Below are 22,475 nucleotides of genomic sequence, written 5' to 3'. Positions count from 1 at the left end.
TTATTCAGTTACCATCATGTTTGATTAAAAAAAATCCTTAACTTTGAGAGACTTCAAACAACAAATATTGACATCGTTACATGCAAAATGACTACAAGAGTTACTCCATTATCCAAATAATTTGTTGGTTTATTAATTTTCTGCTGACTGGAAAACGCAACATTTTTTTTCTTTTTTTTTTCGTTTTATTTTGAAATCGCTTCCTGGATATCCTTTAGTTTGTTGTGGTTGCTTTGACACCCAGTCCCGGACCATCCCCCACCTGGCGGCTTGTCTCAGCGACATGTACCGGCGAAACAACGGAGATCGCCTCTGCTGATGAAGACAATGATTACATCTTAAAAATACACAAAGGACCTGGGCTGTTATTTCGTTTCGGTATGTTATTGCTTATATTTTATAACCATAAACAAGGTTGTTGGTGAGATATTAGGTTAATTCATAGCTAATATTACTGAAACGTTACATCTGCTCTGGGTGAGCACACACATCTATCATCCATTCATAGTGTAACTGGTCTGAATTAAGTCCATCATAATAATTAATTGAGAAGCTTCTGCTTATTATATATTTCATATGTTTGAATGATAAAACCTACAATTAGTGGTGCAGGAGATGTAACTTGAACCATTGGCAGACTGTAATCCTGCTCCATATAAAATGAATGATATACTAACACTTATTAAAATTTACACTTGGCAACGTTTCTTGGAGTTTCTGTGGAGAACATGTTGCAAGGAGCAGAGACACAGCAGCAGCCAGAGCGAACTGCAGAGGGTGATGTCTCAAGTAAAAAGAAGCTCATCTATGGCGAGAGTCGATGCTACTTGCACATTTCTTAGATTTATAGTTGAAAATAGATGGAGGTAGATCAGAACAGAGCTGCTGTGAGGTGCTGATCTCCATCTGAACATACACCCTGAGCTCTGTCCACGGTTCTGAAGCGGGTCTGAGCACAGACAGACTGTCTCAGAGTTTAAGAAGCACAACCTGCTGCTGGCCACTTTGCAACTGTACTGCATGAGTAGGAGTCCAAGGGACCCCGTGTTTGAAGTGGCTTAGTATTCCAATACTTCTGAAAGAGGTCTCACAAAGAGACATTAAATGACTGCAAAGCAACAAAATCAGCTATAAACAGATGAAAACAGCAACACAAAATAAACAAAAAGACCAAATGACAACAAAAATATGCCAGCAACTACAAAATGGCCACGGAAAGACACAGAACAACTACAGATTGATGTAAACATTGATTTACTAAATAATTAATTGGTTATTCAGAAAAATATGAAACTATGATTAAATCGTTCTTAGTGGTTTCGCAGAAAACAATAAACTGAGTAGAAATCTTCTGCTTCTTACATTGTTTACTTTGAGGAAAACATCTCATTTCTGATCGTTAAACCCTTTAACCTGCCATAACAAGACTTAAACCAACACAGCTCAGCTTTAACAGGCCAATTTGTGGATGTAGGGAATTGTTATTGGGGAATGATACCCTGTGAGTTAGTGATTAGTTTGTATCATGAAAAACAGGACCTGACATCAGAATCAATTTTTTTAAAAAAAGTTTATTAAAGTTTATCACTTACTTATGTATGTTTCTATATTTTATTTCTCTGAAGTAAAACATTCAAAGAGGCATTCATGAGGCATAAACTGCTTTTATTTGAGTGAGTGGCTAATTCTATTCATTCATGTGACAAATTAGGGACACTCATTTGATTTGCAGCGCCTGGTTCAGCTCCTCTTTGTATCTGCAGTGCAAATGACAGATGAAGGTTCATTGCTAATGCAATTAATTAGACTATAAATAAATAATTACATTTCTGACCATGTTATTCCCTGTGGAATGTTTGCTTCCAATTTTTATTTGCACCTTTAAGATGTCACAGCTGGTGCTCAGAATCCCTGCCTGACATTATATGATTGAAGAAATGTAGTTTTTCTCTTTTATTGGTCTCTTCTTCTTCTAATAGTCTCTTCAATTAGCCTTTTTAATCCAGCAGCTTCAGAAATCCAGAGCCTTTCCATCTATGTTTGGGTATGGATCAGTGAAAGAAATAATTATCTCAATTCCTCTGACAATTAGCAACACTAAGCTGGTACTAATTGTTATGTACTGCCCTACAGCAGGATCTGTTATCATGTACCATGAGTGGATGTGGAGCATAAAACTACAGACATATACTCAAGTCAACAGTTTACACTGCTCAATGGAAAAGATCCTTCTGAAGCTTTTAAGTGGTACAGACATACAGGCTGAACGTGGGAGAGAGAGGGGGGCTTTGCATTGGCTTGTACTGTAACTAGAGCCTGAGATAGGATCCTTGCAAAGGATCATGGGGGAATGGCAGGGCTGCAGTTTGTGTTTGCATCTTTCGTCCTGTCTTTCCAGGTCATGCAATTATCAAAAAGGTCCGGGGGCTTTGACTGGTATGTGCTGTGACAGAAGAGAAAGGCGGAGCTGTCTTGCAGCAGTTTAGTGGCGTTCACATATATACACATAATTGCACAAAAAATGATGTGTTGTTTTGTATTTTTCTTCTCACAAACACTGATGAACAGGAAAACGCATTCATCAAGAAAAACAGGGGTTTTCTGAAAGCTGGTAGACAGGTCTGAGCTGGAAAAAATGCCAGATGAACAAGATTTAATAACAGACAGTTAATTAACAGACGTTTTGCTGTCGATGAGAACAGGACAGATAAACTGATATGAATCACTCAGTTGTAATTGTAATAAGATAACTGCAGTATAGAAATGGCACTGGAAACATCATTAATCTGTTACACAGAGAGTCTGGCAAGTTTGTTTTTTAACTACAAAATGTCCAACTCAGTGCATATCTCGGTCTTAATTTTTTTACAAAACAACTAGGAGACCAGTATGTATGATAATAACGATTACAGATTCATTACTATATTTATTCATATTATATATATACTATATTTTGTGAGCAATAATAGTTATTCCAGGCTCTTAAATGAGAAGAATACTTGTTTTCTTTACCATATATCATTGTAAACTAAATAGTACTTGCAGCTCCTATATATATTTGTACAAAGGTTTTTGTCTTTTTTGTGAAATCGCTGACATGTTTTCTTCTAAAAATAATACATACATCGATAGCATCTGTTTGATGGAAGTTTTTAAAATCCCATAGGGAAATGTGTCATGAATGACAAAGCTGCTGCATTATGTTGTGAGCTGTGTGGAATCATCTGTGCAAACACTGATTAGAGATCCCCTTGTGTGCGTTTTGTTTTTTCTGTCTCTGTCTGCTGCACCATGCCTATAGATTCTGAATCAGCAGGATCTAACCAGCAGAATCTTACAGAGCAGGTGGCTTCATGCTAGCACAGTGCAGGCATACAGCTCTTCCTAACCTGAAGCTGAACAGGTTGCCCTGTAGGTGCATCCAGCTCCCTGCCTCATGGTAAATTTATGAGTAGATGAACAGTCTGGGTGAGGGCCATTGCAAACATTTATACAGATTTTTTTCACTTTAGTGGATGGTTGGGATGCCAAACTTGTAACGTAGTAAATGACTCAGTTTCTTTTGCTCTCCTGCCAGCTCTCAGTTTGCCAGAATGGGATGTTTTTTTTCTGTAAAATCTTGGATATCTCTTAAACTACTCAACTGCTCTTTTGCAATCATGAAAACTGGAGCTGAATTTTAGCTTAGAGTATTAGTTTACAAATAGTCAGCAATATCTTGAAAATGATGAATCTTTTCTATTTTTGCTTAACAAGTAACATTAAATTGACAAACATTACATAGTTCCATTTTACCAGTTATTAAAATTCCAGTGATTAATTGGAATATTAAAGAATTCATTGGGAATATAGTCAAAAATTGACCAGATTAATAATGAAAATAATGATTAATTGCAGCCCTAATGAAAGTCACAGTCTTATTCCCAGCCTTGGGGTCATAGCCCCCACATGATAAATCGATGGGGTCCCCTTATTTTCAGGCCTGTTATAATCAAAGAAGCATAATCATGCTTTTGTTAAACAAGTCACAGACTGTCAGAAATGGGTGGCTCAAATACTCAAAATATATGTTGGGATAGTTTAATATAAATTTTTTAAAAAGCAGTGTAAACCTATATGGGGGGAAGTTGCTGTGAAGCTGCATCATGCAAAGTGCATGCTTCCACTTTGGAGAGTGGAATAAATCTGTCCGTATCTCCAGGGTATTGCTGCCGAAGATTGTACATTACAAAAGCAACCTCACAGCTTAAGAGGAACAAGGAGAAGCTATTAGAGGTTGTTGGCTCAAGTTTTGCTTTGCTCATCTGAGACGCTGGCGTGTCAGATTTATAGTGTCAGTGAAGTGCTTCAGAGCCAAATGAGGAGGAAGGAAGAGGGCTTGATGTTGCCATGGTGACTGGGTTAAAGATGGGGTCTGTGTGCTTCATGTGCACGAGTTTGAATGACTGTCTGTGTATGTTTGAAATAAGGCTTTCTTTCCAAGTATGTTTTGTGTACCATCAAATGTCATATCTCTACATATTTAAATTGTTGCTGTTGCTATACCTTTTTTGTGGTGCTTGCTTATGCAACAAAGACAAGGTAGTATTCAAGTAAAATCTGCTTTACAAGTCATACTTTATTTTAGGCCTTTATGATTTTGAATTTTCACTTTGCTGATTGAACAGCAACCTACATAGTTTGCACTTACCCAATTGTATCACTGATGGTGTTTCCCTTAAGTGGATCTCACATCTAACAGCAAGAAGAGCTTTCATTCATAACAACAGAGGCTTTACTGTGTGTGTGTGTGTGTGTGTGTGTGCGTGTTTGGCTCTCAGAGCTTTTAGCAGCTGCGCTGTGTTTGAATGAGCTGCTCCATTTCACTCTGCCCAGTATTGGCTTCCCTCTGTCTATGGCTCATAACGTGTGCACAATTTACCTCCAGCAGCTGAACCAGAGACTTCAATAAACACACTCCTGCCCACACTCTTGCCCTGCACCAGGCGGTAGAAAAAAATGTTATTGATCACAAACAAGCTGTAATGGAGATCGCACAGGTCATGATTAGCAGGCTGTTGGTTTCAAATGAATTCCTACATCATTTCCAGTGGCAAAAAATGTGTGGGGACAGGGTGCTTCTGATGCAGTTTGAACACCAAACAACACCAACAACAAACACTTTTATTGAAGAATTGACCTTCTTGGTCACACACATTCAGGTCTGGAAGCTGCACAGTGCAAGCATGTTTCACAGGCTCCACTGTTGCAGATCCTTCAGGGCACTACAGCAGTTGATATGAGCGAGGGGTAAGAACCAGTCATCCACCTTCCCTACGTAGATTGATCCTTTGTCCAAGAATAAATATTTTGATGTAAAAATTACAAATATTATATTGTTGTTTTTTTTTTTTTTTACCTTAGTTATCTGTCGAAAGATTAAACAGTAATGCATCTGTCTAACGACTAAAATGACAATGAAAGTGACCCCCTCTTCCAATAGCAATGTTTGATTGTGGCCTATCTCACAGGAAACCAGACTCAATTATAAGATTGTGTTTTCTAAATGAGGAATAAGAGCAGACCTGCAGCCCTTTTAGTTCTTCTGCACAGTGGTCGTAAATTACTTCCTGCAATAATGGGATAAAACATTGGGGTCAAATGGAGTGAGCCCCGCAGGGAGAAGCATGATTAGATGATACACAGATGGCACATACTAGGGAGATGGGCACTGGTTTTATTTGAGTCTTTCATGACTTTTGGTCTGATCAGCAATAACAGGTTATATGTGTGTATAGGTCATGTTGGTCAATTTGTGATTGGCTGCTTCACTGCCACCCTTGTGTGGATTTGAGGACTGCTCATATTCATTTTATTCACAGCAGCATACTACATAACAAGGGAGCTTTGTGAAATTTTGCAGTATTCATTGTACTTCAGTTTCTGTAAACATATATTTTATGCTATTTTGAGGGTGCTGGTATTATTTTATTCATTTATTCTTGCGCTGTTCTTATTGTTTAACATTTTGGTGCAACGTGGCTCAAATGATTTTTTCTGAAACTCACACTCGACCAGTTCAGCCTCCACATATGGTATTCTTTGTCCATCAGCAAATCTGTATTGATTGAGAGGATGCAGCATGGCTGACCTGACACCCCAATCTTTTCTTATTCCTGTCTGCCTTGCAGAGAAAAGCCTTTATCTTACCATCCTCTTTCTCTGTGGTTCCTGTCGGCTTTTATTGTTGTGATTAACCACTTTCTGTCTCCTTTCTTTCTTCTTCTTCCTTGGTATCATTCTGTCAGTCTGTCTTTCTGTATCTCTTCAGCCTGACTTTAAGGATATGTGTGTGACAAGGGAGAGCCCTTAGTCTCCACCCACCCTCAGAGCTAGCTAATTATTGATGGCCGAATGTGTCCTCTCGGATTTGTCAAAGTTCAGTGTATGTGTAGGAAAGGCGTGCAGGATCTGTCATGGTTGCAGGTGAGCAGAGATGCACTTTGACTCTTGGTCTCAAGTTTCATTTTCCCTTAAAGCTGTCAGAAGTGTGGGACGAGGAGTGCACGGCCGCACAGAGGACAGACCAGGTTTAGTAATGCTGATCTGATCTATAATGATATGTCTGAATGTCTGCTTTTAGACTGCTACAACTGTATTTAGCCTGAATTTATAGCTGTGAGCTGTTTTCTCATTGTCAACTGGCAAATGAGTCTTTTAGGTGTATTCAGGTGGATTTTTTAAAATTGTTCTGGTCAAAAAGAGCTGAGAAAGTCATCTTAGGTTAAGTATAGACGGACCTTATCTAAATAAGTTGTAATGGTATGTCATCGGTGTAACCTTGGACATATAATCTTGATTGTACTGCATAAAAACTGAGACAGCTAAAAATAGGAATACTGTACCTGTATTTAAGTCTCCTTGTGTCCAGTGGTTCTGTATTATTGATGATATATGAATATTGTAGGGAAACAGGAATGGGTTTCGGTTAATCCACTGCCTGGCTGCCTTGGTTTTACCAAATTGTTTTCTGCTTGAAGGGTTTGTTAGAGGCCGGGTTTGTTGTTTGACACATACAAGAAAGGCTGGATTACCTGTAACATTTGTTGTTGTTTTGTTTTATGGTTGTTTTATGTTCATGAACGCACACCTACCAAGGTGTCCTCAAGATGAAGAGCACACTATACACATAAAGTCCTGATTCAGACCTTAAGCAGAGCAGCTAATGTGTTGATCTCTTTATATTATGATCCAGCTGTATTGACAGTGACATGAGATTACATCAAACCTTAAAGCATTCTCCACATGAGTCAGGTCCGTCATCTCATCTATCTGTTTACACTGCAGTGTGAATTATTGATGAATGTGTCTCTACTCAGGCAAAAGGTGTTGGTTGCTGAATTGATTAAAAAAAAGAAAAAGCACAATTTCCTGTGAAGAATGTTCAAATTGACAAAAAGTAATGCACTGTTCTCCATTCCACATAACATAGAAATATTGCCTATTTATTATATTATGTATTTCATTTTTGATGTAACATATTGTTTGCACTTTATGTAGCTTTTAACAGTGCAATGTATAATATTTAGGGCCAACTATTAGCAGAACTTCAACATAGTATACATATATATATTAGTTAATGTGTAATCCCTGGAAAATAAGAAGTGTTGTATTTACTTGTCTTAGAATGAACCTTTTAAATCTACTTAGGGAGCAGGTCTCTTTCAGGGAGGCAGCCATGTTGCTCCAACATGTTTCTAGTGTAGTCCAGAACAGACAGAGGAAATAAGTTTTGAAGGTAACAGCCACCATACGCTCTCTGGCACCTGCAAACAGGGGGATGGGGTACTAGGGGTGGTCACCAGGTTGCATTCTGCAGTCTCACCACTAGAGGACGCTAAATCGTTCACATTTTACACATGGCACCTTTTATGAGACTTCCACACCTTTCAACTACTAGTTTGTCCCACTGTTCAGCAATAACTCTAACCATAACCCCTCTAACCGTAAACCCTCTAACCCTAACCCCTAACCCCCAACCCTAACGCCTAACCCTAACCTCAAACACTAACCCTCCACTGAAATATATATGTGTGAGGTCACATGTGTGAGAGGTTATGTGAGGATGTTATAGATAATGGTAGTCATTATTTGACCTTGGTCCAACTGACTCACTTTTCAAAAGCTACTGTGTGACTGTCAGGATGTTGGGTATATTTCTATTCTTGTTTTATTCTCCAAACCTCATTTTTTGCAGATATTTGTCAGCAGCCTTTGTTATATTGTTTGTTTCTGCATCCCTTTATCTCAGAATCAGTATGATAAATGAACCGAAGCTGAGTGCACTGCTATTTCACCTTTTACATATTTTTTCATGAAACCGATATGAGTATTATATTTCAGTCTATGAGGTACTTCTCACCCTTTGTCAGCTCCAATGCCCCCACCCACACCCCATCACCTGGATAGCAGAAACAAGTGATAGATACAAAGTGGTAGAGCTGGAAACGTTGGTACTGGTGCAAACATGATATTTGAATTTCAGTATTAAAACAGCCCTTTTCCATGTAACAACACAGACACACAGTCAAACACAGAGCAGCCAGAAAACTACTGTGCCTAAAAACAACCTCACAGAGATATTGTCTATCAAATCCTTGTTCAGCTTCCATTGTAACAGCTCTGATTACAGTTGATAGTGCAGTCTTGTAGCTGTGTTGCTCATCATGATCATTCTCACCTCAACAGTCACTACTGTGGCCTTTCTGTCCTGTTCACCTCCCAACACTCCAGATGATCAATCACACTGTGCTCTCTGTGGCTGGCCAGGTCTTGTCTCATCGTGACAGTCGGCCTATCAGACTGTGACATCAGGCCAGTTGGCTGGCAGCTGAGAATGTGACAGAACTCTCTCTCTATTGTTCATTTTGGAAGTGTTTTGGGTAATGGCTGTGCTTTAAATAAAGATGCCAAGGAGAGTGGCTGGTAAAGTGTCAACATATTGCAGATGCACCACATTTTTTGATATGTTGAAATATTATTACAAATTATTATGATGAATTTCCCAATAAACGGGAAATGTGTCATAAATATAAAATGCATTCCTTGACAAACACCAAACTTCAGTGGTTACTGAGAATGACTATGACGATATACACATGTGCAATACAACAGGACTGGCATAGAGCCACGATGTGGCTTGATCATCTTATCTTTTTCACCTTGAATGACTAAGACAGACTTCTGTTCCAGAGGATTAAGGGGCTTCACAGGTTGAAGCCTAAAAAGAGAAGAAAGAAAGATGAAGGCAGTGACTAAATAGGATGGCCAACTCATGGCTAAGCTCTACAGAATTTTCAACATTACTAAGTGTGGTCATACAGTAGTATCAGATTAATGTGTGTAGAGGCTGAATCAATTTTCTGGCCATTCATGTTCTTGACTACTTTCACTGAAGTTTGGTCCTCAGACTCACCCACAGCACAGCATCTCCAGTGGGCCCACCTACCCCACCCCCTTTTCCCTTTCTCTCCTCTATTCCTGCTGGCCTACTGCTTTCTCTGAGCAAAACACCCAAAGATTATCTCTTATTCACTGAGAAACACACACACGTACAGACACAGCTCTTTCCTGCACAGGGCTCCAGGAAGAAAGATCTCAGATCACAGATTAGCGTCACCGGCTCCTCTTCCCCAGCTCTGCACACTGATGCTCCATTGCCCAGTCAGTCAGAAAGGATGGTGGGCAGCGCTGAGCAAAAATAATTGAAGTGGAGAGAAGGCAAGGAGGAGCTGAGGGGCTGACGGCTGAAGGAGCCCATGTCTCTTTTTTCCTAGCTGTAGCCATAGCTGCTGTTAATGGAGGACTGGGGGTAAGCTTTTGTTGCTTTCACGGGCGTCCGTGGTCTCTCTCTCTCTCAGGCTGTATTGATGGGCTTTGGGGTTTGACTCTCTTAACATGTTGATGCTACTGGCTTGCTTTGCTGGGAGTTGCGCTGCTTTTTGATGTCTGTGCACTTGATTTAGAGGGGTGGGGATTCCCGATGCAATCGATTGTTGGTGAGGATGTGGAAGCTTCAGCGTTGAGACTGCAGGTGGTACTGATGAAAGAGGAGAAAGAGTGAAGGATGAGTCACTGACTAAACCTCAGATGATGCTGCCAATATTGAGGTTTTTGTGTGTGTGTGTTTGTGTGTGTGTGTGTGTGTGTGTGTGTGTTTGGGGTTAGGGTTAGTAGATAGTGTAGATAGAAGTGTACTATAAGCCAGAAAAATGGTCAAAGTAATATCACTTCTTTCTCACTTTTATGTATATTTTCTGGCTTTTAATAAAAAGTGGAAGAAACTAGTCAGTAGTTGTTTTCCCACACTGCGATCTGCCTTTATATGAGCCTTGCAAAGGGCTGTCCTGAACAAAAGCCCCCTCTCAGCATGTTGCTAATGGATTAACCAGGCATGATAAACACCCACTTCTCTACCCTACACTCCCTGCTGCATCAGGCCGAGGCATTCCTTTTGTCCAAAGCTGTTGGGTTACCTTACTGTGGAAACTCTTTAGGACTGGATTTTGTATTTCTCTGAATCTCTCCACTTCCTTTTCTCATTTTATTTGCCAGGCATTGTTAAAACTGTTGCTCTATCCATTGGTCCACAGTTGACCCACATACCCATACAGCTCGCACCCCTCCCCCTAACCTATTAAAATGCATCACTGGTCTTTCTATTGTTTCATATCTGTCTGTTCAGTCCTTCATCAACTACTCTGCCTTTGTCAGGTTTGTTGTTAATGCAGCAGAACCTGTCAAACAAAACAACAACAAAAAAGAAGGATACAGTATATACAGTACACATTGCAGAGCCTGAACACTCAGTTGATGTTTTTTTCTCTTTCGTGTGATTTTAATGTTTACTAAGTAGGTGTAGTGTAGTGTAGTGTGTGTAGCAAAATTTTGTATGTTTTCACAGTGTGAGACATAGGCACAAATTCTGTGCAGTTACATGATATGATATTGATACCACTCTTGTGTCTGTATGTAAATATGAAGTTACAGCCAGCAGCTGATTACTTCAGCTTAGCATAAAAACTGGAAATGGAGGGGAAGTAGGTTCAGCCAGGTTCAGCCAAAAAGTAACAAATTCTGTCTACCAGCTCCTCCATGTGGTTAACATGTTAAAATATACACAACTCTATATTAAAGCACAACTTTTTGTTTCCCGAGTTTGGTTTTCCTACAAATATTATCTGATATATGGAGCTGTTTCCGCCTGTTTCCGCCTGTTTCCAGTCTTCATGCAGAGATAAGCTAAACAGTTGCTGACTGTAGCAAACATTCTTGAGAGGGGCATCGGTCTTCTCATTTAACTTCTAGCAAGAAAGAAAATAAACATTTCCCAAAATGTTGAGCTCTTACTTAAGCATAAAGACGTTAGTCAGGTCATGTCTCAGCATACTGGGGCTGTTTATGGAGCAGAAATGACCTCAAACATCCCAATGATGCATCAGAACATGACATAACAAATCCTTATCAAATGTTCTCACAGTCACATTGTCTGTTTATTGATATTTTGTATTCCTGCAGAGGCTCAGTGAAACCTGTTTGTAGCCTCAGCTGGCATTTCCCTGCACCGATAACACTTTAATAAGTAAACAAGCCCTTCTCATTGTTTGTTGTTGTCAATTCGTATTCGTCATTCAGTTCATTTTCATCCTCTCTTTACATCTGTCTTTCAGCATTTCCTTTCACTGGCTGGTTGCTAACTGTAATATACATATTGTTATATATACATAATATGTCACCGGGAGAGGTTATTTAATCCTCCTTAGAGTGAATGTGGCTTAGATCCTCTTGAAATTGCAATTTGAGCTCTGAACTGAACTTAAAGGGGTGAGAACCTGCAGCAGAACCTCTTTAATGTTAGCATTTAAAATCTGTCTGTGTTTCTCCTTACTTGTTACAGTGGGAGTCTGCAGTCAGATATAGATCACTACCTTCTTAACCTTTGAGTTGTTTTTGTCATCTATTTATGGATAGGTAGCCAAGGTACAGTTGTCAGGCAGATAGATAGTGTTCATTTTGTCTCTCTTCTTTATTTTCATTTAGTCTGTGTGGTTAATTGTTGTTAAACATTTTGCATTTGTGTTTAATGTTTACTGCCTTTTTCTGGTGATGTAAGTAATCAAGCCGTAGGGTGCAGACCTGGGGGTGTTATGAGAGTGTAAACAAAGAAAGGCCATAATGGTTTGGTCAAACGATGTAAAAATGTGTAAGCTTGTTTTGAATCACAGTCATTACTACATTATTGTAGTGAGTATAGTCAAAGAGACTATATATACCATATAGCAACGCTGTCTTTAGCGTAGGTTTAGGTCCAGAGGGTGTTTTTATCCGAATGGTTATGAATTTTCTAATCACTCTTCATGCTGCTCACAGTCTCGTGTTCACACCCCTTTGTGCTCCTCTTCTCTTACAGCGCATGAGGAGTGATACTCTGCTGCAGATCACCACTGCCTGAAGCCATCCTGCCAAATCTGGGACCATGTCTGGAGCCTACGATGAGTCCGCCATCCAGGAGGAGACCACCGAGAGTTTCTGGGAGGTGAGACGGCAGGGAACAGATTTTGATAGATCAACCCTAACTGGGAACTGACATTACCAAGTGATGAACTCTCACTGAATCTGCATCATCTGGGAAATGAAAAAAATGATCTGTGGCCTTGTTTTCAAGCTGCATGTAGATTTGGGATGTCCCTGTTAGTATTTATGGCACCAGATCATCAATAGTGTTTGATCACATATGCAAATCTGTTAATCATATTACTTTTTAATTACCCACTGTAATGACTTTAGCAATTACATTTAGATGATTATCTCTGAATGAATAGACCAAACCAGCTCAATCTTGTAGCTGTTAAAATAAGTACAACAATTACTTTTTTAATATCATTTATTACTTTGGCTCACCCAGACTAACCGTCAGGTCTTCTCACAAACAATGAACACTATTTTGTCATCTATAAACAGCACTGCAGCTAAATCTCTGTTAATAGACCTGTCTGTGGGAAAGGTGGGATGTTTTTTCATCATTTTGCCCACTCTCTTGGTATTGAATGTTTAAGTTATGTGCACAGATTTAGAACTCTGATATCCTTTTATACTGTAAATGAGGCCTGAGCTTTTAAAGTTGTAGCTGTTATACTGGCATTCAGACACAGTAATTTGGGTCTTAAGCTTTATAAAGGCTTTTCCCACTGTTATTTGTCTTCTATCGCTGCAATTATGGTTGTCGTGTGATTGTTAAAAAAGTCTGGCACTCTTTAAACCGGACCAGTAAACCAGTAATTTACAAAGAGCAACTGAATTGTGGTGATGGAGACTAATTCCAGAAACGTAGTGGAAGAGCCAAAATCAGGTGAGCAGTCGAAAACGGGGAAGCAGACCAAAGAGAATAAGACAAAACCGCATTCCTCATATGCAAACCAAAAGTCCAAAACCAGGAAGAAAATCTAAAACAGGAACACAAAGGTACATCCAGAATGCTGTGAGATCAAGTGCATGACAGTCTGGCAAAGACCAAAGGCAATCAGACCAGGAGCTGATTAGTGGAAACCATGATTAGTGTGGGAGTCAGGACCTGGCAACTAGGGAATGAGAGGCAGGTGTGTGGGTCAGAGTCAGAGGGAAAGTCAAAGGAGATGTATAGACTGGATAGGGTAGAGCAGTGTAAGGGAAAGTATGGAAAATAACAGTCAGGTGTGGGATAGTCACAGATCCTGACCAGTCCTTACAAAAGCTTTGAATTCATTTCCCTCCAAAAATACCTTAGAAGCTATTAAAAGTTTTAAAAGGCCAGAATATTTTCCTGCTTGCCATATACACTTTCATATTGTTTTTCCCGCATGAGATTGTACACTATTGGGAGCTGTTTTACACCTGTAATCTACAAGTGAAACTGCTTTAACAGTGGATTTTGCAGGCAGAAGATTTTTTGTTACATTATTATGTATTAATACTATTTCCTGTTATCACAAACAGCATTTTCTGGGCACAGGCAGTTTGAAGTAATTTGATCAACAACTTCCTAGGGACCGATTCATTATTTATGAGAAGGTTCTTAAGTCACTTCATATTGTTCAGGTTTGATAATCCCTTTTCTTTCCTACTTAGCTGTGTTTTAACCATATCATGTTAGATGTTTTGGAGAAAAGGCCAGGGAAGCCAGACTGAGATGGTTTGGACATGTTCAGAGGAGGGACAGTGAATACATTGGTAAAAGGATGCTGAGGTTAGAGCTGCCAGGAAGGAGGCCTAGAGGAAGACCAAAGAGGAGGTTCTTGGATGTAGTGAAGGAGGACATGAGGATAGTTGGTGTGGGTGAGGAGGATACAGAGGATAGGGTTAAATGGAGGAAGATGATTCGCTGTGGCGACCCCTGAAGGGAGCAGCCGAAAGGAAAAGAAGATGTCTCATCAACCAAGGCAGTGTGTTCAAAAATCGGCTGGAGCAGCAAAAGTGCCATTATCCAACACACAGTTACTCTGTCACGGTCACACACTGCATTATAGTAGAGCTGCTGCAGTGCTGCCTGCTGATCGCTGACTCGGCTGGCTGCTGCCGGAGCACAGGGCTGGTGTTGAATACAATCATGTCCTCTGCTGCTTTCATTTGGTCCATATCTGAAATTTTGTAAAGTGCCATTTTCATAGTGAGGTGCAGGTAAACAGCTATTAAAGCTTCAGCATACATCATACAGTACAAACAAGTTTTTATTCTCTGTCAGAAAGGTGTGAAATTAATTCAGATAACTGGGATTTTACCCTCTCTTTCACTGTGTCTGCCATGCCATTAACTCGCTGGGAGGTTGCTGCTCCTGTGTTCAGGAAGAGTTGTAAATTATGTGACATTAACCCACCCCCTGCTTTCATTGCATAACACCACATACAGCAGCAGAGGTTTCTTCCCTGCTGTTCACTTCAGTCTATTCAGTGCATAACCTGCAGTCTGAGAGGAGATTTCATTTTTAAAGTGGTACCTCACATGGTGATCTTTATAACAGTTCCACTGTATATCATTGTCAGAGTCACACATTTAAATTTGCCACTTTTTGTTCATTATGAATAAGAATATTCAATCAATAAATCATATTTTGCCAGTATCGTTGTGCAGTTGTCATGTATGTAAGTCAGTCATGTCTTTCAGGGTTAAAACAGCCAGCAGGCAATTAGCTCAGCTTAGCATAAAAACTGGAAACATGAAAACACCCAGCCTACAGTAATAGATATGGGAGTGGCAAAAAAGCATATTTCCCAAAATGTCCAACCTTTCCTTGGATTTATTCACTATAAGTTGTTGGAGTTATACTTTATAGCAAATCAGTAAAGCAAAAAGAAAAATTCAGTGTACTAAAATTGATAAATTTTAGTACACTGCAAAAATTTTTTTTTTGAATCAAATCTAAAAATTTGATTCAGAAACATTTAGAAATACATTTTTCCTGGTCATATAAAACTACAGAAGGTTACTTGAGAATTTGTTTTTTGCATAAGGTTGGAAACTACAAACGTACAGTGAAGCGGATTGATGATGGTCACCGGCTCTGCAATGACCTGATGAACTGCATCCAGGAGCGTGCCAAAATCGAGAAAGCCTACTCACAGCAACTGACCGAGTGGTGCAAGAGGTGGAGACAGCTGGTAGAAAGAGGTGTGCTGTGTTTGTGAAGTCTGATGTGTATTTACTATCATATTAATACCTCAGTATGTTACTCACCCATCATCCCTCTGCCAGGTCCTCAGTATGGCACTGTAGAGCGAGCCTGGATGGCAGTGATGACAGAGGCCGAAAAGGTGAGCGAGCTTCATCAGGAAGTAAAGAACAACCTGATCATTGAGGATTTTGAGAAGGTGAAGAACTGGCAAAAAGACTCGTACCACAAACAGATGATGGGAGGATTCAAGGAAACCAAAGAGGCAGACGAGGGTTTCAGGAAGGCCCAGAAACCCTGGGCCAAAAAGCTAAAAGAGGTGAGCGAGTGTTTTCTTATGCTGATTTATACACTGTCAAAAGAGTAAACATGTTGTCAACATGTAACATTTTTCATTCAAATTACATTTCTTGCTATTATTATTATTTTTCAGACATTGTTAAATTTGTCTTACAGACTGCCACAAGTGATGAATGGGATTTAATCCATCATAGCATAAAGAATTCTATTTGAACACTGAACAATAACCCAGACATTGTTTTTGTGAAAATGTCTTGCTACTTGCTGTTTTTCAGTGACTTGAGCTGAAAAGAAAACTCTTTTCAGCTCAGTATGAACTGAGATGAAGCTGCACATATTTGAAAATGAGTGACTAGAGATACCTGGGAGAAACATCTTTTAACTGATTACATGCTTGAATGTATTTCTCATGTGTGTATATTTACTCAACATACTGCATGAGCACATAAAAAGGTTTTCAACTGTAAATTTAATCTAGTTTATTGTCATCTTTCTCCTGTAGCTCGAAGCTGCAAAGAAGGCGTACCACATGGCGTGCAAAGAGGAGAAGCTGGCATCTACTAGAGAGGCCAATAGCAAAGGAGAGGCTTCTGCGACAGCGGACCAGCAGAAGAAACTCCATGAGAAATTGGACAAGTGCAAACAGGATTCACAGAAGGTGAGAATATCAGCTGCTGCAGCTCTAAGGATCATCACTTTTCAAAGCATCTATCTTGAAAGGCCGAGCTGGTTTCTCTGGGCCAAATGTTATAAAGGCAGCATAGGTAGAGTCAGAGCAGCATTGTTATTTGTGAATGAATATTAACACCTCATGATCTCTCCATCACCACTTCCACACTCTTCTTTAACTGCCCTGACCTTCACAATTATTTAGTTCTGGTTCTTTCTTTTGCTTGAATCCACAGTTATTTTTCTGGGATTTGCCTGTGAAATTAGAAACAGAAACATTTGCGCAAGAGATTATGATTAAAACATGAGTCACTCACATCACTGCCATATTTCATAATGTCATTTAGTGCTGTTAAGAATTTGTTGCTTGGGTTTGTGTCACAACAGGCAAAGGAGAAGTATGAAAAGGCTCTGGATGAGTTGAACAAGTGCACCCCACATTACATGGAAAACATGGAGCAGGTCTTCGACCAGTGCCAGCAGTTTGAAGAGAAGAGATTGAGCTTCCTCCGGGAGGTGCTGTTGGATGTCAAACGTCACCTCAACCTCACAGAGAACCAAAGGTCTGACATTAAAGCAGCTTCATATGATGACACAGCAATCAGCTGGTCATTACACTAAAGCCTTGTTGTGTTTTCATAGTTATGCTACAGTATACAGAGAGCTTGAACGCACCATCGTGTCAGCTAGCCCACAAGAAGATCTGAAGTGGTTCTGCAACACCCACGGCCCTGGCATGCATATGAACTGGCCACAGTTTGAGGTACAGAAATATCTTTCATATCAGTGACATTGCACCAGAAAAGGACAGAGGCAGGGAGGCAGTTTTTTCAAGCTTGTGGTTTTACTATAAAAACCATTGTCCAGAGCAGGCACATAATAATATGAACTGTAATAATAAAGACACACTTGATTACACACGTGTCATTTGGAGAATTGACCATTTTGCAAAGCAGTAGTGTACAAAGCTGATTATAGCTGATCCAATTATCATCAGCATCATTTTAAATTAGTATTACTTAAATGCAACATACTGAGTGATACCTGGACACTTACAGTGCAGTGCCAAATACTTAATCAGGTTTTGTCTCATGTTTTATAGGAGTACAACCCAGACCTTACTCACAACATCTCTAAGAAGGAAAAGTCAAAGAAAGGCAATGATGGAGTCATGCTAACGAATGTCACAGCAGCAGCAGACCATGCCCAAGCTGTAGACAGAGGAAGGTAAAATGTGATATATTTAATACTTTTCATTTTTCAAGTAACTCTGCATATGTCTTAGCAGGATGCATTGTCTAAGTGTCTGTTGTAACAGAGTTTTGTATCTTGCTGTAACTGGTGTCTTCTTTCACTGCATAGCATCTAATACATATTTCATGTGTGTTGTTCTTGACTTATTTTTGTATGTGATTTGGTTTTATTTAGTTTTTTTTTTAACAATTAGTCCTTTACAAGTCAATAGAAAGAAGAGAAATATCAAACTACACACTAAAAAGACAAAAAACATACAGAGTGGCAGTAATAGTTGGAGCAGAAGTAGTGTCAGTGCATTTCTGGACACAGGGATGATTAATGTTCTGGTGAAATGTGCTGTGTCCAGTGTCAGCAGCTACGAAAAGAACCAGGCATACACAGCCTCCACAGAGTGGTCAGACGAGGACCAGACGGCACCAAACTCAGGCAATGACACCAACGGAGGTATGAATCCCTTCGATGAAGATATGGGCAAAGGCGTGAGAGTGAGAGCGTTGTACGACTACGAAGGCCAAGAGCAGGACGAGCTTAGCTTCAGGGCAGGTGAGTCTTTAATGGATTATGAAAAAATAATTGTAATTTTTGTTGCTAAATAGAATCACATTTATTTTAACCCCTGGGCAGAGAACTGTCCTCCATAAGTATCTGTGGGTGCTGGGTGCGTGACTGCTGTTGGATCAGCTCTTTAATACATGCTCTAAGTACAACTGTTTTATTTAATCATACTATGCTGTTCATTTTTGTGTCCTCTCAATGAAAAGGGGATGAGCTGACAAAGCTAGAGGAGGAGGATGAACAGGGCTGGTGCAAAGGTCGTCTAGACAATGGCCAGCTGGGCCTGTACCCGGCCAATTATGTGGAGCCGATCTAACTGTTCCAGCTGAGGACACTTGTCCCATCGGAGGGCAAACCCAGACTGAACCGTCCGGTCATAACTGCACATTGCCAGAGACTTCAAAGCAAAGCTTCCTCTTTGTGTCCGGCACAGTGAGCTGGTTTCATCTCAGCACTAATCACAGACTGTTCTGAAACAACATCACCTCCAGATACTGCAACTGAAGCAAAACATGATCGTCTCTTTTGTGTGTAGCTGTGTTTGATTTCAGTTGTGATGCTAACATGCCATACAGTATGTTTTTTTCATCATAATATTGATATGGTATCTTGAATTGTGCCTGGATAGGGTGAATGAGCTATGTATCGTGCATTTCATGTACATATTTTAATCTTCTTTTTTACGATCTGGATGCTTGTATGGTTTTTTCTCATTGAATACAATATTTTCTTGCTTTGTGAAATGTTCATGTTTAGATTTAAAGGAATAGTTCATGATTTTGGAAAGAGTGCTATGAGAAGATTGATACCTTATATAGCTTAACTTAGTGTTTAGACTGGAAACAGAAGGAATCAGTCTGGAGGGAACAACATCCAAAATAACTATTATTGAAACTGACATTATCCTGAAAGTACAAGAGCTCAACAGTCAAAAATGTGACTGAATAAATAAGTGATCTGAAGGCAAATGACACCTCAGAATAAGTTGATAATGAATCAGGAAGAGCCAATTGTGAAAACACTGACATAGATGTTGATTCAAGTTAGGTTTCAACCATTTCAAAAATACTAACAGTAAAGTGTTATTTATTGTAAAATAATTAAAGTGTCTGAGCTCTTAAACCAGAGGCCCAGCTGGAAACTAAAGGGGACAGAGTGTTAGTGGTCAGGACCTTGAGGCTGTGGAATGACCTGCACAAATCAGATAAGCTGAGTCAGTAATGTTTTTTAAATCCCCTCATAAAAGAGCCTGTCCTCATTTTTATTTTGACTTCATTATATTTCAAATTTAACCCATTTTTATAATTTATTTTGTCTTATACTATTGCAATTGACTTATCTTTTTTATAGTTTTAAAAAAAAGTTTTAATAAGCCCTCTGCCAATAAAGAATATTATTACTGAGAGGGGGTTGTAGTCTGGAGATGGAGGGCTGCAGGCACATAGGGCTTCAGTGTCAGAGCAAGCCTTTAAAACACCTGGTTTGATCTGTACGTAAGTGAAGTGGAAACCCTACAAATTCATTAGTGGCCTTTAATGTATTAGCCCACACGTTTAAATTTAACCAGCCATTTTTATTTATTTTTAGAATTTTATAAGTTTTTTAAATCATTTGCTTATCATTTTTTTCTTTCTCCCACCTCCCCCATGAAACCTCAACTTAATATTTGTTTTTCATACAGATCAAACAAACTTTATTGAAACTGAGGTAGGCGGTTCCCTCCTGTTAATGTCTTTGTGCTAAGCTGACTTAGGTGGCTGTTGGCTGTAGCGTCGATCAGTCTTCTCCTTTAACTCGCTCTCCAAGACAAATATTTCCCAGCATGTCAAACTATTCCTCGAATGGATTTACTTGTTTTCCTGCTCCACATCATGTCACTGAATTAGCATTTTGAAACCAGATAAAAGACAGCTCACTGTCAGTAAAAACACACACACACACACACACACAGTCTCTCTCAGCAGAGCTTCTATCTGAAATGGAAATATGTACCCTGCCACACACTGGAAGGATTGTTTAAATTAGCATTTGCTTCCCCACCTGTCTAAAACAACATTCCTGTTATAGCTATTACCTTCTGTTTAGTTTCTCCTCCCGTTTTGGCTCTACATATAAATGCAGATGCCATCAACAGAACCTGCCTGGAAATATAAACTTGCTTCTCATTTTTACTTAAATCCTGTGTTTAATTTCCTTACTATCACTTAATGTAAGTGACTCCTCGTTATCAGCTTCCTGCTCTTATCTCTGAGATTATCTGCATGCTGATGCTCCCACACACTGTTTACTGCTCTGATCTCTACGATCTAGTGCATGGCCTCAATTGGTTTCCACCAAATTATAGACAGACTCAATGGAAACTTTATCAGGAGGATGATCATGCCATTGATTTGAATTGCATAACACTGTCAGTCCATTTCATGTGTACCAAAACACAGGGTGTATTTATATTTCAATTCTTGTTTTTAATCAGAAAACAAATGCATATTGGGGATGTATGTTGCAGAGCATAACATGTTTCCTGAGATCGGTTTGTTAGTCCTGGTGTTGGTGTATACTACCCCACATCCATGGGGAAGACAGGTGTTCTCTTACTGGTGCAGACCAAGCTTCAATGAGAACAGGAGAAAAAGGATCTGTCTGTAAAATATTGATGAGGTAGTTACCTTCTCTGCTGCAAGAAGGTTCATTTTTACAGGATTCTGGAAGGAAATATCTCTTATTATGGTGTTTATGCTTCTGAATGCTCTTTGTAAACACTGGATTCAGAGTAGGGGAAAAAAAAAAACTATTGCCTTACTAAACTCTAACACCTCGCCACTCTAAAGACCGTTGTGTTTGACCAAGGGAAAGAAAGCTTGCCTCCACAGAATCTGACTCCAACTTTTTCAGCTCACTTTACACCAATACAGCACACAGGCCCTCTTTGTCTGATTGAAGGTTATACAAATTTAAAGGCTTTAACTCTTTAAATCTTTAATTGAATTTGAAACACAAGGGGACTCTGAAATGTACTGCAATATTGTGTAAAAGCATATGTGTAAACACTCCAACTGTGGCATCCACTGTGAAACTCCTGTGATATGCCGATCATATTTTAAAAGAAAATGCTCAACTGCTCTTTTATTTCCTGTTTCCTGTTAGAGGACTAGAGGGCTCTCTCTTTCTTTAGCATAGTGCTGTAACTTCTGAACTGTAGTGCCTGTTCATCTGCAAAAGCAAAAATAAAAGATGTCATCAGAAAACTCTGAAGCACATACAAGAGTCTGTGAGCCTGGGATGTAAATGTGAAGTAGATTTTAAATGTGTGTCGAGCTGCATTACTGTACAACTAATCACTGAAACACATCAAAGGTCTGCAGCATATAATCATTTATAATGTGGTGGAATTTAGTTAAACACAGTGGTTAAAAGTAAAATGTAAGTATTATTAGCAAAAAGTATTTATAGTACCTGTCCAGGGTGTACCCCTGTCTTTCACCCAAAGAGAGCTGGGATAGGCTCTAATTAGGAATAAGCAGGTACAGATAATAGATGGATGGATGAAAATATTTAAAGTAGCAAAAGCTCACAATGCAAAAAAATTGATCTGAGCATCTTACAGTGAATTATTAATATTGAGACATTAATATGGAATATGTAATGTTCTAGTTGATAGATGTGGGGATAATTTAACTATTTTATGTACTGGTTTTTATTTTATAAGCTTATCTTGTGTTGTGTATGTAAAATCTTAACTGGTCATGTAGATGTAACTGAGTCAATTATTGCCACGATAATGCTGTTGCAGTTTCTGCCCCTAGAGGTCACCAGTAACCCCATTCAGCTCTATGAGCCAGCCACAAAGAGAGGCACCACATTTATCATCATAGTGTGAGTCAGATTCCCTCAAACAAACATAATTTTTCAGTATCATCCACTTAACTGCCACTTAATGACACCCATCCCAAAGCCTGCAAAAAATTCCCACAGTGCAACTCAGTTTCATCAACAGGTACAATAACCACAAGTTTTT

General features: G+C 39.4%; 1 protein-coding gene across 3 annotated transcripts; it reads left to right on the top strand.

Annotated features, from left to right (window-relative positions):
- Positions 1–261: 261 nt before the first annotated feature.
- On the top strand, positions 262–21,505 carry pacsin1b (protein kinase C and casein kinase substrate in neurons 1b). Of its 3 annotated transcripts, none has more exons than XM_026306987.1 (10): positions 262–378; positions 12,449–12,574; positions 15,522–15,678; positions 15,763–15,998; positions 16,482–16,637; positions 17,036–17,211; positions 17,291–17,411; positions 17,751–17,875; positions 18,252–18,448; positions 18,667–18,776. In XM_026306987.1, the coding sequence occupies exons 2-10, from the start codon at positions 12,515–12,517 to the stop codon at positions 18,774–18,776; spliced, it is 1,338 nt and encodes a 445-aa protein (XP_026162772.1). In that variant the 5' UTR covers positions 262–378; positions 12,449–12,514. The 3 variants fall into 3 exon arrangements, with proteins under 3 accessions (XP_026162772.1, XP_026162770.1, XP_026162771.1); XM_026306985.1 differs by lacking the exon at positions 262–378 and adding an exon at positions 6,444–6,465; XM_026306986.1 differs by lacking the exon at positions 262–378 and adding an exon at positions 6,481–6,569 and having other exon boundaries at positions 18,667–21,505.
- The last annotated feature ends 970 nt before the right edge of the window (positions 21,506–22,475 follow it).

Source organism: Mastacembelus armatus, chromosome 5 (assembly GCF_900324485.2).
Source record: "Mastacembelus armatus chromosome 5, fMasArm1.2, whole genome shotgun sequence".
NCBI classification, from domain to species: Eukaryota; Metazoa; Chordata; class Actinopteri; order Synbranchiformes; family Mastacembelidae; genus Mastacembelus; species Mastacembelus armatus.
Note: the sequence above shows the minus strand (reverse complement) of the source record. Positions and strands in the feature narration are given on the sequence as shown.

Bases quoted from the DNA above. Each gene is read 5' to 3' on its own strand.
- pacsin1b (XM_026306986.1), top strand. From the start codon at position 12,515: ATGTCTGGAGCCTACGATGAGTCCGCCATCCAGGAGGAGACCACCGAG. The intron at 12,575-15,521 runs GTGAGACGGCAG...TTTTTGCATAAG, and splicing joins CCACCGAGAGTTTCTGGGAG to GTTGGAAACTACAAACGTAC. The intron at 17,212-17,290 runs GTCTGACATTAA...GTGTTTTCATAG, and splicing joins AACCTCACAGAGAACCAAAG to TTATGCTACAGTATACAGAG.